The sequence below is a fragment of the Tachyglossus aculeatus genome, chromosome 3, assembly GCF_015852505.1.
Source record: "Tachyglossus aculeatus isolate mTacAcu1 chromosome 3, mTacAcu1.pri, whole genome shotgun sequence".
NCBI lineage: Eukaryota > Metazoa > Chordata > Mammalia > Monotremata > Tachyglossidae > Tachyglossus > Tachyglossus aculeatus.
Genome location: NC_052068.1, coordinates 10,893,924 through 10,912,709, shown reverse-complemented (window position 1 = coordinate 10,912,709; position 18,786 = coordinate 10,893,924). Strand labels below are relative to the sequence as shown.

The window sequence follows — 18,786 nt, the reverse complement described above, 5'->3', positions numbered from 1 at the left end:
GGGTTTGCTTGCAGTTTGGAGTTTGGGCTCTCTCAGAGTCTCTGCTCCTGGACCGAGGACTGATTTGCAGATTTTCTCTTTGATGTGGGCCGAGCTGACACTGCATTTAGTTAAGGAAGGGTTTCCTGGTTTCCTGTTAATGCGCCTGTCTCTAGATAAAATGTTGTGGTTGTGGAGCAGAGTAAAATACCAGTGATAATCCTCCTTTATTTATAATATCTCCCCTCCCCCAAATCACTCTGAGCTGCGACAGGGTTGGAGCCTTCATTTCAAAGATTCAGGTCAATCAATCCTCCAATCAGTGGTATTTATTGAGCACTTACTATTTGCAATCAATCAATCAATCAATCAATCGTATTTATTGAGCGCTTACTATGTGCAGAGCACTGTACTAAGCGCTTGGGAAGTACAAATTGACATCACATAGAGACAGTCCCTACCCAACAGTGGGCTCACAGTCTAAAAGGGGGAGACAGAGAACAGAACCAAACATACCAACAAAATAAAATAAGTAGGATAGAAATGTACAAGTAAAATAAATAAATAAATAAATAAATAGAGTAATAAATATGTACAACCATATATACATATATACAGGTGCTGTGGGGAAGGGAAGGAGGTAAGACGGGGGGATGGAGAGGGGGACGAGGGGGAGGGGAAAGAAGGGGCTCAGTCTGGGAAGGCCTCCTGGAGGAGGTGAGCTCTCAGCAGGGCCTTGAAGGGAGGAAGAGAGCTAGCTTGGCGGATGGGCAGAGGGAGGGCATTCCAGGCCCGGGGGATTACATGGGCCGGGGGTCGATGGCGGGACAGGCGAGAGCGAGGTACAGTGAGGAGATTAGTGGTGGAGGAGCAGAGGGTGCGGGCTGGGCAGTAGAAGGAGAGAAGGGAGGTGAGGTAGGAGGGGGCGAGGTGATGGACCGCCTTGAAGCCCAGGGTGAGGAGTTTCTGCCTGATGCGCAGATTGATCGGTAGCCATTGGAGGTTTTTGAGGAGGGGAGTAATATGTCCAGAGCGTTTCTGGACAAAGATAATCCGGACAGCAGCATGAAGTATGGATTGAAGTGGAGAGAGACACGAGGATGGGAGATCAGAGAGAAGGCTAGTGCAGTAGTCCAGACGGGATAGGATGAGAGCTTGAATGAGCAGGGTAGCAGTTTGGATGGAGAGGAAAGGGCGGATCTTGGCAATGTTGCGGAGCCGAGACCGGCAGGTTTTGGTGACGGCTTGGATGTGAGGGGTGAATGAGAGAGCAGAGTCGAGGATGACACCAAGGTTGCGGGCTTGTGAGACGGGAAGGATGGTAGTGCCGTCAACAGAGATGGGAAAGTCAGGGAGAGGACAAGGTTTGGGAGGGAAGACAAGGAGCTCAGTCTTCGACATGTTGAGCTTTAGGTGGCGGGCGGACATCCAGATGGAGATGTCCTGAAGGCAGGAGGAGATGCGAGCCTGGAGGGAGGGGGAGAGAGCAGGGGCAGAGATGTAGATCTGGGTGTCATCAGCGTAGAGATGATAGTTGAAGCCGTGGGAGCGAATGAGGTCACCAAGGGAGTGAGTGTATATTGAGAACAGAAGGGGACCAAGCACTGAACCTTGGGGAACCCCCACCGTAAGAGGATGGGAGGGGGAGGAGGAGCCTGCAAAAGAGACTGAGAAAGAACGACGGGAGAGATAAGAGGAGAACCAGGAGAGGACGGAGTCTGTGAAGCCAAGGTCAGATAACGTGTGGAGGAGAAGGGGGTGGTCCACAGTGTCAAAGGCAGCTGAGAGGTCGAGGAGGATTAGGACAGAGTATGAGCCGTTGGATTTGGCAAGCAGGAGGTCATTGGTGACCTTTGAGAGCGCAGTTTCCGTGGAATGAAGGGGACGGAAGCCAGACTGGAGGGGGTCGAGGAGAGAGTTGTTGTTGAGGAATTCTAGGCAGCGCGTGTAGACAACTCGTTCAAGGAGTTTGGAAAGGAATGGTAGGAGGGATATGGGACGATAACTAGAAGGTGAGGTGGGGTCAAGAGAGGGTTTTTTTAGGATGGGAGAGACATGGGCATGTTTGAAGGCGGAGGGGAAGGAACCAGTGGAGAGTGAGCGGTTGAAGATGGAAGTTAAGGAGGGGAGGAGGGATGGAGCGAGAGATTTCATAAGATGAGAGGGAATGGGGTCAGAAGCACAGGTGGCCGGAGTAGCACTTGAGAGGAGGGAGGAGAGTTCCTCTGAGGATACCGCTGGGAAGGATGGGAGAGTAGCAGAGAGTGTTGAGAGCCGGGGGGTTGGAGAAAGGGGGGAAGAGACTTTGGGGAGGTTGGACCTGATGGATTTAATTTTGTTAATGAAGTAGGAGGCCAGATCGTTGGGGGTGAGGGAAGGAGGAGGGCACTGTACTAGGCGCTTGGGAGGGTGCACTACAATAGAGCTCATTCAGTCATTGAATCGTTTTCAGTGAGCGCTCACTATGTGCAGAACACTGTAACGAAGCGCGTGGGAGAGTACAACAATAAGCAAACTTGTTCCCTGCCTACAACGAGCGTTAATCAATCCATCGATCAAATTTATTGAACGATTTACTCTGTGCAGAGCACTGTACTAAGTGCTGGGGAGAATACAAAACAATTATTATTTTTACTATTAGTACAGTGTAACAATATAACAAACAATGAGTTTACAATCTAGAGGGAAGCTTACTGAAGGAACAACTTCTCCAAGTGGTCTTCCCAGACTAAGCCCCTCCTTTCCTGTTCTCCCACGCCCTTCTTCTTTGCCTTGACTTGCTCCCCTTATTCATCCCCCACTCCCATCCCCACATCACTTATTTCCTTATCTGTCATTTATTCATTTCTATTAATGCCTGTCTCCCCTCTAGACTGTAAGCTCTTTGTGGACAGGGAATGTGTCAGTTTATCATTCTATTGGACTCTCCCAAGTTCATTCATTCAGTCATCATTCATTCATATTAAACACTTACTGTGTGCCGAGCACTTACAGTGCTCGGGAAAATACAATACAGTAATAAAGAGTGACAATCCCTGCCCACAAGGAGCTCAGAGTCTGGGGTGGGGGAGACAGACAACAATACAAATAAATAGGCATAGATATAAATAAATAAATTGACAGATATATACATAAATGCTTTAGGGCAGGGAGAGGGGGGAAGAACCATGGGAGCCAGTCAGGGTGAGGCAGAAGGAAGTGGGAGATGAGGAAAAGTGGGGCTTAGTCTGGAAAGCCCTCTTAGCACAGTGCTCTAAACACAGTAAGCGCTCAATAAATACAATTGAATGAATCAATCAATCAGTAGCTAGAGATTGAGCGACTGCTGGGAGCAGAGCACAGTGCAGTGCACTTATACTGGAACAGAATTTGAAAGCACAAATCCCTGCCCTCAAGGGGTTTACATTCTAGGAGGACAGACATAAAACCAATTGTGCTTAGACGACCAGCCCCGGGTGGGACAGCGAATCAAGCTCATTGAGGGCAGGGAACGTCCCTGCCAACTCTGTTATATTCACTCAATTGATGGTATTTCCTGAGCACTTACTTTGTGGAGAGCACTGTACTAAGTGCTTTGGAGAGTACGATATAACAATATAACAGACACATTCCGTGCCCCCCGTTGTGACCAGTTTATAGTCTAGATGGTGAGACATGGTTTTGAGCAGAGAAGCAGCGTTGCTTTGTGGAAAGAGCATGGGCTTGGGAGTCAGAGGTCATGGGTTCTAGTCCTGGCTCCGCCACTGATATCAGCTGTGTGACTTTGGGCAAGTCTCTTCACTTCTCTGGGCCTCGGTGACCTCATCTGTAAAATGGGGATTAAGACTGTGAGCCCCAGGTTGGACAACCTGATTACCTTGGATCTACCCCAGCGCTTAGAACAGTGCTTGCCACATAGTAAGTGCTTAACAAATACCATCATTATTATTATCATTATGGGTTATGTGCAGGGAATGTTTCTACCAATTCTGTTATATTGTACCCCCGGCCCATGTCCTGCCTCTGGCCTGGAATGCTGTCCCTCATATCCAACAAACAATGACTCTCCCCCCTTCAAATACTTACTGAAGGTACATCTCTTCCAGGAGACCTTCCCAGACTAAGCTCCACTTTTCCTCATCTCCCACTCCCTTCTACATTGCCCTGACTTGCTCTCTTTGCTCTTCCCCTCTCCCCACCCCACAGTACTTATGTACATATCTGTAACTTTATTTATTTGTACTGATGTCTGTTTCCCCCCTCCTCTAGTCTGTAAACTCGTTGTGGGCAGGGAATATCACTGTTTATTGTTGTGTATTCTCCAAAGTGCATAGTACAGTACCCTGTACACAGTAAGCGCTAAAAAAAATGCGATTGAATGAATGAATACTCTCCCAAACGCTTAGTACAGTGTTTTCACACAGTAAGTGCTCAGTAAATACCATTGATTGATTGTTTGAAGTTATGGCTATGGCTTCAAAGGTGCCTCTGTTGTATGGGGCTGTGTCAGACAGTCAGAGGAAGGGTATTTTCCTCCTGGAAGGGAAAAGGGAGAAGAGAAAAATTTACTGGGTCTCATTCTCTGCTCTTGCTCCAGACCTCTTGTTCACAACCCCCTCCTTTCCCGAATTCCATCCTCCTCCATATTCAGCAGATCACAGGTCTCCTTATCTTCAAAGCTGTTCTGCAACCACATCTGCACTTCCAAGCCTGATTAATCTCTCATCTCCTCACTCAATATCTCCCGGAGGTCGGAAACCCTTACAGGACTCACAACCCCCTGTGACAATAATATGCATATGTTTTCAATCAATCAATCCTACTTATTGAGCTCTTATTACACTTACTTATTGAGCAGTGTACTAAGCCTTTAGGAGTTTACAACAGAGTTGGTAGACACAGTCCCTGCCCACAGCAAGCTTGCAGTCCTGAGGAGGAGACAGACATTATTATAAATAAATCAATTACCGATATGTGCATAAGTGCTGTGGAGCTGAGGGAGGGGTGAATAAAGGGGGCAAATCCAAGTAAAGGAGAAGAGGAAATGAGGGAAGGCCTCTTGGAGGAGATGGGCCTTCATTAAGACTTTAAAGGTGGGGGAGAGTGATCTTCTGTTGGACATGAAAAGGGGGTTGTTTCAGGCCTCCCCCTTATGTTTTAAACTCCATTACTTCCTCCTATCATTTATTTTAGTGCCCCTGTCCACAGGTAGATCAGAGGTCCTTGAAGGCAGGGAGCAGCATGGTTCAGTGGATAGAGCATGGTCCTAGGAGTCGGAAGGTCATGGGTTCTAATCCTGTCATTCCCACTTGTCTGCTCTGTGACCTTGGGCAAGTCATTTTACTTCTCTGGGCCACAGTTACCTCATCTGTAAAATGGGCATTGAGCCTCATGTGGGACATTCATTCATTCATTCAATCGTATTTATTGAGCACTTACTGTGTGCAGAGCACTGTACTAAGCACTTGGGAAGTACAGGTCAGCAACATATAGAGATGGTCCCTACCCAACAACGGGCTCACAGTCTAGAAGGGGGAGACAGACAACAAAACAAAACAGGAACTCTGTCCAATTTGATTTGCTTGTACCCACCCTGGTACATAGTACAGTGCCTGGCACATAGTAGGTGCTTAACAAATACCACAATTGTTATTACTAATTCGATTATTGAATGCTTACTGTGTGCAGAGCACAGTACTAAGTACTTGGGAGAGGACAATATATCCTAGATGCTCCATGCAGTAGACCTTCAGTAATAACGCTTGTTGATTGCTATTGATCGCCATTGATTAATTGAAGGCTATGGAGGCAGTGTGGATGCTGAGATGTCGGATTGGCCTCCAGACCCTCCATCCCCTTTGCCCTCCTATCTCTCGTACCGCCCCCCCCACCCCCACCCCAACACCGCCCCTATTTCTGATTCTATTTTGTTTTCCTCCTCAATGCAGAACTCCTATCCAGAAAGCGTCAGCTACGTCATAGGCTCCAGACAAGACAATTACACCCTTCACCTCCGGAGAAATCGGTGAGGGCCTGGCTCCTTCCGTGGTCTGCCTCTGCTGCCTTTCTCTGGGTTTCTCTTGCTGTCACTGTGGGCTGGCTCTGGGGCTCTGGGCAGCTGTGTTGATGATGATAATGATGATGATTATGGCATTTGTTAAGCGCTTACTATGTGCCAAGCACTGTTCTAAGCGCTGGGGGATACAAGGTAATCAGGTTGTCCCACACGGGGCTCACAGTCTTAATCCCCATTTTACAGATGAGGTAACTGAGGCCCAGAGAAGTGAAGTGACTTGCCCAAGTCACACAGCTGACAAGTGGCGGAGCCAGGATTAGAACCCATGACCTCTGACTCCCAAGCCCGTGCTCTTTCCACTGAGCCAGGCTGCTTCTGTGTTGGCTGGGCTGGGGTTCTGAGTGGCCATCTTGGAAGGCCTTGGGCTCCCACATCAATCAATCAATTGTATTTATTGAGCACTTACTATGTGCAGAGCACTGTACTAAGCGCTTGGGAAGTACAAGTTGGCAACATCCTGCCTCCGGCCTGGAATGCCCTCTTTCCTCATAACCTACAGACTATGGCTCTCCCCGCTTTCAAAGCCTTGTTGAAGGCCCACCTCCTCCAAGAGGCCTTCCCTGACTAAGGCCGCCTTTCCTCTTCTCTTACTCCCTTCTGCGTCATCTTGACTTGCTCCCTTTATTCATCTCCGCTCCCAGCCCCCAGCACTTTCATTCATTCGTTCAATCGTATTTATTGAGTGCTTACTGTGTACTAAGCACTTGGGAAGTACAATTCGGCAACATATAGAGACGGTCCCTACCCAACAACGGGCTAACAGTCTAGGAGGGGGAAACAGACAACAGAACAAAACATGTAGACAGGTGTCAAAACAGTCAGAATAAATGGAATTACAGCTATATGCACATCATTAACAAAAAGAGTAGTAAATATGTCCATATCTGTCATTTCTTGATTTATAATAATAATAATGATGGCATTTATTAAGCGCTTACTATGTGCCAAGCACTGTTCTAAGTGCTGGGGAAGTTACAAGATGATAATAACAATAATAATAATAATAATAATGGCATTTGTTACGCACTTACTATGTGCAAAGCACTGTTCTAAGCGCTGGGGAGGATACAAGGTGATCAGGTTGTCCCACAGGGGGCTCCCAGTCAATCCCCATTTTACAGATGAGGTAACTGAGGTATGGAGAAGTTAAATGACTTGCCCAAAGTCACACAACTGACAAGTGGCGGAACTGGGATTTGAACCCATGACCTCTGACTCCAAAGCCCGGGCTCTTTCCACTGAGCCACGCTACTTCTCATAATAATAATTATGATAATAACGCTAGTATTTGTTAAGCGCTTACTCTGTGCCAAACACTGTTCTAAGCGCTGAGGGAGATACAAGGTAATCAGGTTGTCCCACATAGGGCTCACAGTCTTTATCCCCATTTTACAGATGAGGTAACTGAGGCACAGAGAAATGAAGTGACTTGCCCAAGGTCACACAGCTGACTAGCGGCTGAGCTGGGATTAGAACCCACGACCTCTGACTCCCAAACCCGGGCTCTTTCCACTGAGCCACGCTGCTTCTCATTTATATTTGTATTTATATTCATGTTCGTCTCCCTGTATATGTGGTAAGCTCATTGTGGTCAGGAAATGTGTCTGTTTAACATTGTATTGTGCTCTCCCACGAGCTTAGTTCAGTACTCTGCGCACAGTAAGTGCTCAATAATGCTTAGTACAGTGCTCTGCACATAGTAAGCGCTCAATAAATACGATTGATGATGATGATTGAATGAATGAATGAATGAATGAATGAACAAGGGCCATGCAACGTCACCTTGCTCTTTTCCTGACTCAGTTTCTCCAATCAAGAGTAACCTCTGCAGGTGGGCCACCTAAGGGATCAGGGATGAAACCAGGAGAGCCTCTAGGAGGTGGTTTGGAAGGAGGGAACAGCTGAACACAGACCATCTCTATTGGAAGCTTGTTGGGGGCAGGCAATGGGTCTGCTTATTGTTCTATTGGACTCCCCCAAGCGCTTAGTACAGTGGTCTGCACACAGTAAGCACTCGATAAATACAACTGAATGAATGAATGGATGACTGGGAGCTGGGCCGGGCCCCAAGGGGGGCTGTGTGATGAGCATCTGTTTTACAGGGACCTGATGGGACCGCGCTACACGGAGACCTACACGTTGGCCAACGGCACCGAGGTGACGGAACAGCCGGACACTCAGGTACAACCGGGAGGTACTCCTAGGTACAGGTTGGGGAGGGGTGGACATTTTACCGTGTGGTCAACAAAACTCCTTTCCTTGGATTGAGGGGGCTGTGGGCTGTTCAGCCAGGGCCCTGCAGGTACTAATCGATCATTCAATCGTATTTATTGAGCACTTAATATGTGCAGAACACTGTGCTAAGCCCTTGGGAGGGTAAACTACAACAATAAACGGACACATTCTCCGCCCACAACAATCAATAGTAATAATAATAATAATCAGAAGGAACAGTCATGGTGAGCGTCCAAAGCGATGCCGTCTACCGAAGATGGGTCCACCAGTGGATAGAGCCCAGGCCTAGAAGTCAGAAGAAACTGCGTTCTAATCCTAGCTCTGCCACATGTCTGCTGTGTGACTTTGGCCAAGTCACTTCATTTCTCTGGGCTTCAGTTACCTAATCTGTAAAACGGGGATTAAGACTGTGAGCCCCATGTCGGACAAATTGATGCCGTTTTACTATATTGATCCTGTTTACTTGTTTTGATGTCTGTCTCCCCCCGCTAGACTGTAAACCCGCTGTTGGCAGGGACTGTCTCTATTGCTGTATTGTACTTCCCAAGCGCTTAATGCAGTGCTCTGCACACAGTAAACACTCAATAAATACGATTGAATGAATGAACGAATGACAGGGACTGTGTCCAACCTGATTACTTTGTATCTACCCCAGAGCTTAGAACAATGGTTGGAACAGAGTAAGTGCTTACAAAATACCACAATTACCATCATCATCATTATTATTATTATACCTGGAGTCTGCCCACTGTTGAGTAGGGACTGTCTCTATATGTTGCCAACTCGTGCTTCCCAAGCACTTAGTACAGTGCTCTGCACAAGTAAGCCGCTCAATAAATACGATTGACTGATTGACGTGTCCCTCAGCCTGTGGAGTCTGGGGGGTTGCTCAGCACTATGCCCCCACCCTCAAACATCCCTCACTCTTCTCTGGTTCTGCCCTCATTCATTCATTCATTCATATTTATTGAGCGCTTACTGTGTGCAGAGGACTGTACTAAGCGCTTGGAAAGTACAATTCAGCAATGAATCTTAATTATAAGCAACCACCAAATCCTTGCGAACTACAGAATATGTGGCTTAGTGGAAAGAGTCCCTATTCATTCATTTCATTCATTCAGTCGTATTTATTGAGCTCTTACTGTGTGCAGAGCACTGTACTAAGCGCTTGGGAAGTACAAGTCGGCAACATATAGAGACCGTCCCTACCCAACAATGGGCTCACAGTCTAGAAGGGGGCAACAGTCAACAAAACAAAACAAGTACACAGGTGTCAATGCCTCAGAGGCAGTTCTGCCCTTCCCTGCCATCGCTTCTTAGGGGGGAGGTCGTGATTTGGTCAGCTTATCCTGGGCAGTGTCTTAATAATTTGGGGTGCTCCTGGCAGAGGATCACCCAGGGTTAGGGTGGGGATGATGTCACTTCCACCCACCCCGCTCCAAGCGGACCGTGCACTCTTCTAGTCAAAGATAACCATCCGTTCAGACCTCTGTGCTCTGAAAATCTCCTCATCTGACCTCCTGAAGTGGGGGCAGCTGGGGCAGCCTGCCTCTATCTTCTGCTTGATGGCTTCTCTGTCTTCTGTAGTCTGTTATTTTGTTAATATGTTTGGTTTTGTTCTCTGTCTCCCCCTTCTAGACTGTGAGCCCACTGTTGGATAGGGACTGTCTCTATATGTTGCCAACTTGTACTTCCCAAGCGCTTAGTACAGTGCTCTGAACACAGTAAGCGCTCAATAAATATGATTGATTGATTGATTGACACTAATCCCTCTGTGGCCCCCGAGTCAGCGCAGTCTGCCTAACAATGATAATAACAACGATAATTGTGGTATTCATTAAGCACTGCATTAGATGCTGGGATAGGGTCGGGATAACCAGGCTGGACACGGTCCCTGTTCCACATGGGGTTCACAGTCTAGGTAGGCGGGAGAACAGGGATTGAGTCAGCAGTTTGCAGATGAGGAAAGTGAGGTCCAGAGAAGTTAAGTCATTTGCCCAGTGTCACTCAGCAGGTCAGTTTTAGAGCCTGGATTTGAACCCTGGTCATTTTATATTTATATTAATGTTTATCTCATTCATTCAATCGTATTTATTGAGCGCTTACTGTGTGCAGAGCACTGTACTAAGCGCTTGGAAAGTACAAGTTGGCAACATATAGAGACGGTCCCTACCCAACAGTGGGCTCACAGTCTAGAAGGGGGAGACAGAGAACAAAACAAAACATATTAACAGAATAAAATAAATAGAATAAATATGTACAAGTAAAATAAATAAATAAATGGAAAAATAAATACGTACGAACATATATACAGGTGCTGTGGGGAAGGGAAGGAGGTAAGGCGGGGGGGATGGAGAGGGGGAAGAGGGGGAGAGAAAAGAAGGGGCTCAGTCTGGGAAGGCCTCCTGGAGGAGGTGAGCTCTCAGTAGGGCCTTGAAGGGAGGAAGAGAGCTAGCTTGGCGGATGGGCAGAGGGAGGCCATTCCAGGCTCGGGGGATGACGTGGGCCGGGGGTCGATGGCGGGACAGGAGAGAACGAGGCACGGTGAGGAGATTAGCGGCAGAGGAGCGGAGGGTGCGGGCTGGGCTGGAGAAGGACAGAAGGGAGGTGAGGAAGGAGGGGGCGAGGTGATGGACAGCCTTGAAGCCCAGGGTGAGGAGTTTCTGCCTGATGCGTAGGTTGATTGGTAGCCACTGGAGAGTTTTGAGGAGGGGAGTAACATGCCCAGAGCGTTTCTGGACAAAGACAATCCAGGCAGTGGCGTGAAGTATGTGAAGTGGGGAGAGACAGGAGGATGGGAGATCGGAGAGGAGGCTGATACAGTAAGAGGCTCCCCCTCTAAACTGTCAGCTTGCTGTGGGCAGGGAATATGCCTGTTATATTCTTACATTGTTCTCCCCCAAGTGCTTAGTACAATGCTCTGCACATAGTAAGCACTCAATACAGACGATTGATTGATTGATTGATGAACTGTTTACAAATCTGTGCTCTTACTCCAGACATTCCCAAACCTTAGAATGCAAGTGTTCCCAACAGCACTGCATTCATTTATTCATTCAATCGTATTTATTGAGCGCTTACTGTGTGCAGAGCACTGTACTAAGCACTTTGGAAGTACAAGTTGTCAACATACAGAGATGGTCCCCACCCAACAACGGGCTCACAGTCTAGAAAGGGGAAACATACAACAGAACGGAACATGTAGACAGGTGTCAAGTCATCAGAACAAATAGAATTAAAGCTAGATGCACATCATTAACAAAATAAATAGAATAGTAAATATGTACAAGTAAAATAAATAGAGTAATAAATCTGTACAAACATATATACAGGTGCTGTGGGGAGGGGAAGGAGGTAGGGCCAGGGGATGGGGAGGAGGAGAGGAAAAAGGGGGCTCAGTCTGGGAAGGCCTCTTGGAGGAGTTGAGCTCTCAGTAGGGCTTTGAAGGGAGGAAGAGAGTGCTCAGTGCAGTACCTTGCGCTGAGTAGGTGATCAATAAATCCCCGGACGGCTAGCACTCGTGACATCCGGTTCTCCTTCTGTCTCCGGCCTAGGCTCACTGCTTTTACCAGGGGCATGTGGAGGGGCACAACAACTCAGCAGCTAGCATCAGCACCTGCCGTGGACTCAGGTAAGTTCCCACCACCCACTGGGCACCAATTTCTCCCTCAATCAGCTCTCTCCCGCCTATTTATCCACTCTCCTCTCCCATTACCCCTCAGCTCACACTCTCTGTTCCTTTCAAACTAACCAGCACACCTTGCCTCATTCACACCACTCCTGTCACTGACTTAATAATAATTATAATAATGATGGAATTTGTTAAGTGTTCTAAGCGCTGGGGGGGATACAAGGTGATAATAATAATAATAATTTTGGTATTTGTTACCAGGTGATCATGTTGCTCCCCATGAGGCTCACAGTCTTAACCCCCATTTTACAGAAGGGGTATAGCTGAGACACAGAGAAGTGAAGTGACTTGGCCAAAGTCACACAGCTGACAAGTGGTGGAGTCGGAACTAGAACCCATGACCTCTGACTCCCAAGCCTGGGCTCTTTCTCTTGATCTCTTGACTTCTTGATCACACCCTGCCCTTCTCCTTTCACATCTGACAGATCACTGCTCTCCCCATCTCCAAAGCCCTTCTGAAATCACATCTCCTCCAGGAAGCCTTCCCTGATTGATTTCTAATCCCCCCAGCTGCCACTCCAACCTTCCAGGTCACAGAAACACTTGCATACTCACTCCCCCCTAGACTGTAGGCTCATTGTGGCCAGGGAACGTGCCTGTTTATCGTTCTATTGTTCTCTCCCAAACATTTAGTACGGTGCTCTGCACACAGTAAGCGCTCAATTAATATGTTTGAATGAATGAATGAATGAATCACAGTACCTTATGGCACTATAAATAAGCAGTGTGGTTCAGTGGAAAGAGCCCAGGCTTTGGAGTCAGGTCATGGGTTCAAATCCCATCTCCGCCAATTGTCAGCTGTGTGACCTTGGGCAAGTCACTTAACTTTTCTGGGCCTCAGTGACCTCATCTGTAAAATGGGGATGAAGACTGTGAGCCCCCCCCGTGGGACAACCTGATCACCTTGTAACAGCCCCAGCGCTTAGAACAGTGCTTTGCACATAGTTTCCAGACTGAGCCCCTTCCTTCCTCTCCCCCTCGTCCCCCTCTCCATCTCCCCCATCTTTCCTCCTTCCCTTCCCCACAGCACCTGTATATATGTATACGTACATATTTATTACTCTATTTATTTATTTATTTATCTTGTACATATCTATTCTATTTATTTTATTTTGTTGGTATGTTTGGTTTTGTTCTCTGTCTCCCCCTTCTAGACTGTGGGCCCGCTGTTGGGTAGGGACTGTCTCTATGTGTTGCTGACTTGTACTTCCCAAGCGCTTAGTACAGTGCTCTGCACACAGTAAGCGCTCAATAAATACGATTGATTGATTGATTTCTATTCATTCATTCAATCGTATTTGTTGAGCGCCTACTGTGTGCAGAGCACTGGACTAAGCCCTTGGGAAGTCCAAGTTGGCAACATCTGGAGACGGTCCCTATCCAACAGTGGGCTCACAGTCTAGAAGGCGGGGGACAGAGAACAAAACAAAACATATTAACAAAATAAAATAAGTAGAATAAATATGTACAAGTAAGTAAGGTAAGTAAGTTCCTTCCTCTCCCCCTCATCCCACTCTCCATCCCCCTCATCTTGCCCCCTTCCCTTCCCCACAGCACCTGTATATATGTATATGTGTTTGTACATATTTATTACTCTATATATTTTACTTTTACATATCTATTCTATTTATTTTATTTTGTTAGTATGTTTGGTTTTGTTCTCTGTCTCCCCCTTTTAGACTGTGAGCCCACTGTTGGGTAGGGACTGTCTCTATATGTTGCCAACTTGTACTTCCCAAGCGCTTAGTACAGTGCTCTGCACACAGTAAGCGCTCAATAAATACAATTGATTGATTGATTGATAGTAAGCGCTTAATAAATGCTATCATTATTATTATCATCATCATTATTATTATTATTTCTATTTTTATCCATTATTCCTAGATATACATTAAATATAACATATAGCACATAATAGACCCTACTGCTTCCCTCCCATCTGTAGTTTGGTGTCTGTTTTTCCTGCCTGGTGGTAAGCTCCATAGAGCAAGAATCACATTTCCTAATTCCATTGCATTCTCCCAAGCCCCTAATACAATGCTCTGCACACAATGGATGCTCAATAAATACTATTGATTAATTGATTGATAATAATAAAAATGATGGTATTTGTTAAGTGCTTCCTTATAAATTGACTGATTGACCTACAGGCAGAAGCTTGCCTGCCCTAGGACTGGCACCTCAGCAGAGCTGGGTGAAATTTGGGCAGGAAATTGATCACCAATCAGTGATATCAATCAATCAATCAATCAATCATATTTATTGAGCACTTACTGTGTGCAGAGTACTGTACTAAGTGCTTGGGAAATACAAGTTGGCAACATATATATATCCTGAGCATTACTAAGGTCAAAGCTCTTGAGCAATTGGAAGAATGCAATAGAAGTGAGACCGCCCTTCACTGCCCTCAAGGAGCTTAGAAATCTGTGGCATCAGACATTTACAACAGCAACAGTAATAGTATTCATTCATTCATTCCATTGTATTTATTGAGCGTTTACTGTGTGCAAAGCACTGTACTAAGAATTTGGGAGAGTACAAGTGCTTAGAACAGTGCTCGGCACATGGTAAGTGCTTAGACAATACCATTATTATCATAACAACAAACAGATGCATTATTAGTAGTATTAATCCTATTTATTGAGCACTTGCTGCATGGACAGCAATGCACTAAGCAGCTGGGAGAGTAAACATCAAACACATTCCCTGCCCACAAAGAGCTCACAGTTTAAAGGGAGAGACAGGCACTAAAGAAATAAATTAAATTAATTTAAATTAATAAATCAACCATCTTGAAACTAACCTGGGCTAACACCTTGTGTGAGTGGGGTGGAGGAGAATTCATTCATTCATTCAATCATATTTATTGAACATTTACTGTGTGCAGAGCACTGTACTAAGCCTTTGGAAAGTACAATACAGCAGTATAGAGAGACAATCCTTGCCCACAACGGGCTCACAGTCTAGAGGGGGAGAAGACAGACATCAGTACAAGTAAAACAGGCATCAATATGAGTCCAAGAGTCAGAGTACTATACTAAGCACCAATGAGAATTAGACACGGTTTCTGTCCTTCTGGAGGGAATCACAATCTAAGAATATAATTGGGGAGAAAAATAATTGGATCCCAAATTATCAGGAATAATGAAACATTAAAGCACAACAGGGACATGGACAAAGAATAAAATAGGAATAGGTGGGGTGCTGTGGCTAGAGGAGCAGCTTCAGGCTCCTGGGGGCTCAGAGTTCAGGGCATTCCCGCGGCCACCATCTTCCCAGGGTTCTGCGGAGGCCCCATGCTGTGGGCATGTTTGGGAACATGTAAAATGAAGTAGTACAATAGTGGGATTAAAATAACTGAATAAATCATTCCATATTCAACTGACTATAACAATAATAATAATCCTAGCAACTGTGGTATTTGCGAAGCGCTGACTATGAGCCAAGCACTGAACTGAACACTGGAGATACAGGATAAACAGATCAGACAAAGTCTCTGTCCCTCGTGGGATTCATCGTCTAAGGAGAAGGAGGGAGAATGGTACTTAACTTTCATTTTATAGAAGGGGAAACGGGGTCTAGAAGAGTTAAGTGACTTAACCTGGCTGACCCACTGGGGAAATGGCAACGTTGGAATTAGAACTCAGGTCTCCAACTCTCAACCTTGTGTGCTTTCCACATGGCCACGCTGTTTCATATATGCACATATGTAGATGGTACTAGCTCTACGCACTTACCGCCTTTGTGCTGTACAATAAATTTTGTAGAGGAACAATAAATCTCGTTACTACGAATAATAATAATAATAGTATTTGTTAAGCCCTTACAATGTGCCAAGCACTGTAGTATGTGCTGGATAGGTAAAGGATTATCAGATCCCTCACAGGGTTTACAGACCAAATTAGGATAGACAACAGAAGTAAGCGTGGCTCAGTGGAAAGAGCAGGGGCTTTGGAGTCAGAGGTCATGGGTTCAAATCCTGGCTCCACCACGTTTCAGCTGTGTGACCCTGGGCAAGTCACTTCACTTCTCTGGGCCTCAGTTCCCTCATCTGTAAAATGGGGATGAAGACTGTGAGCCCCCCGTGGGACAACCTGATCACCTTCTAACCTCCCCTGCGCTTAGAACAGTGTTTTGCACATAGTAAGTGCTTAATAAATGCCATTAACAGATAGTGAATCGCTATTTTGCAGTTGAGAGAGCTGAGGCCCAGAGAGCTGATGTGACTTGGCTAAAATCATACAGCAGGCAAGTGGTGGAGGTGGGATTAGAACCCAGATCCTCTGATTCCCAGGCCTGACATCTTTCCACTAGGCCATGTTGCTTCTCTCAGCACTAGTATGACCATAAGCTCATCATGGGTAGGGAATGTGTCTGTTTATAGTTGTATTGTACTCTCCGTGTGCTTAGTACAGTGCTCTGCCCACAATAGAGAAGCAGCATGGCCTAGTGGATAGAGCTCGGTCCTGGGAGTCAGAAGGTCATGGGTTCTAATCCCTGCTCTGCCACCTGTCTGTTGTGTGACCTTGGGCAAGTCATTTCACTTTTCTGGGCCTCAGTGACCTCACCTGTAAAATGGGGATTGAGACTGTGAGCCCCACATGGGACAGGGGACTATGTCCAACCCTATTTGCTCCTATCTACCCCAGCGCTTAGTATAGTACCTGGCACATAGAGCTTAACAAATATCATTATTATTATTAATAAGCATTTGATAAATGCAATTGAATGAATGAATGAATGCTACAACAGGACTTCATCAGTGTAGAGGGACAGTGGGGAGGGAGCACAGAAGCACAATTCACAGAGTAGGGAAACAATTTTTAAAAACTTGCTGTTTTTGGAGGGGAGGAAGCAAAGTTTAAAGAGGTTTGAGGAGGTCTGGCAGGTATATGGCAGGGCAGAGTCATTAGAGAACAAATTAAATCACTTCCCTATTCTGGAACCTCTGTGACTCATATAAGCCCCTTAAGAGGCTGAATCAGTCATCTCTAATTGATGTTCACATTTCTGGGGAGCTTTGATAAAAAACCAGAATCTGACCAAAGATCAGGAGACAGTTCCCCTTTAGGAACATCGTTCTTATGAGAAAATTGGTTCTCACTTCCAACGCTTGGCCTGAAACTCCATTTTCAGGAACAAAGTGCAAATTTGCCAGAAATAGGTGATTCACAAGCCAACGAGAGGCGGGTTTGCTTCCAGCTTCCCCAGCGATGCGGCTGGGTCGGGGTAGAGAAGGAGCATGGGTCATTGGAAAGAGCACAGGCTTTGGAGTCAGAGGTCCCTGGGTTCAAATCCTGGCTCTGCTGATTGTCATCTGTGTGACTTGGGGCAAGTCACTTAACTTCTCTGTGCCTCAGCTACCTCATCTGTGACATAGGGATTAAAACTGTGAGCCCCCGTGGGACAACCTGATCACCATGTTACCTCCCTAGTGCTTAGAACAGTGCTTTGCACATAGTAAGCGCTTAATAAATGCCATCATCATTATTATTATTATTAGGGGAGATGCTCCCAAGCCCCTCCCACACACTGCACTAATAGTAGTAATAGCATTTATTAAGCGCTCACTATGTGTTCAACACCACTCCAAGCTCTGAGAAAGAAATACAAGGATGAGATATAGACACAGTCCCAGGCCCCGCAGGGGGCTCACGATTGAAGAATAAGGGAGAGCCTGGGCAGGGGAGGAAGGCAAAATTAAAAAAAAAGAGCCAGCCACATGAAAAGATAAAGACAAGGATAAATATAATGGGAGTTAATTTCTTGTAGCCCAACCCCCCTCCACCCAGGCAGGGCTGTGTATGACATTCATAACAGCCACAGCAACCCCAATTCTGATATTCTAAATAAATAGAGAAGCAGCGTGGCTTGGTGGAAAGAGCGTGGGCTTGGGAGTCAGAGGTCGTGGGTTCTAATCCCGGCTCTTCCACTTGTCATCTGTGTGACTTTGGGCAGGTCACTTCACTTCTCTGTGCCTCAGTTACCTCATCTGTAAAATGAGGATGAAACTTGTGAGCCCCATGTGGGACAACCTGATTACCTTGTATCTCCCCCAGTGCAGAGGCCTATACGAAGCGTTTGAGAGAGTACAGTGTAACAGCTTTTTTAAAAATGGTGTATTTTAAGCACTTACTGTGTTCCAGGCACTGTTCTAAGCCAGTTGGACACAGTCCCCATGCGGGACTCATAGTTTTTAGCCAGATGGACACAGTCCCTGTCCCACATGGGACTCACAGTTTTAATCCCCATTTTCCAGATGAGGTAACTGAGACACAGAGATAGTAATAATAATTGTGGTATTTGTTACACGCCAGGCACTGTACTTAACTCGCCCAAGGTCACAAGCCGGGCAAGTGGCAGAGCCTGGATTAGAATGCCCAGGCCCATGCTCTATCCATCATCATCATCATCAATAGTATTTATTGAGCGCTTACTATGTGCAGAGCACTGTACTAAGCGCTTGGGAAGTACAAATTGGCAACATATAGAGACAGTCCCTACCCAACAGTGGGCTCACAGTCTTAAAGGGGGAGACAGAGAACAAAACCAAGCCATACTGCTTCTCCATTTGGAAGACTTGTTTCCCTGTCCGCAAGGAGCTTCTGATCTTGAGGGAAATGCTGACCTAGTGGTTGCCCCACAGCGGTGGAGAGAGAAGGGTCAGGGCCCAGCTGGACTGGATGGAAAAAAGACGTCCCCCGGCTACCCCAAAGTTGTCTTTCCCCGGCACAGCTGTCCCCTCTGGAGCAGCACGGCCTAGTGGATAGAGCAAGAGCCTAGGAGTCAGAAGGTCATGGGTTCTAATCCCAACTCCACCACTTGT

The 18,786-nt window shown here is 46.4% G+C and overlaps 1 protein-coding gene across 1 annotated transcript in view; it reads left to right on the top strand.

Annotated features, from left to right (window-relative positions):
• Positions 1-18,786, top strand: part of ADAM8 (ADAM metallopeptidase domain 8) — a 104,781-nt gene that overhangs the window by 28,429 nt on the left and 57,566 nt on the right. The window contains exons 3-5 of the mRNA XM_038743317.1: positions 5,907-5,983; positions 8,137-8,215; positions 11,824-11,900. Coding sequence (XP_038599245.1) covers positions 5,907-5,983; positions 8,137-8,215; positions 11,824-11,900 — 233 coding nt within the window. The remainder of the gene's footprint in view (positions 1-5,906; positions 5,984-8,136; positions 8,216-11,823; positions 11,901-18,786) is intronic.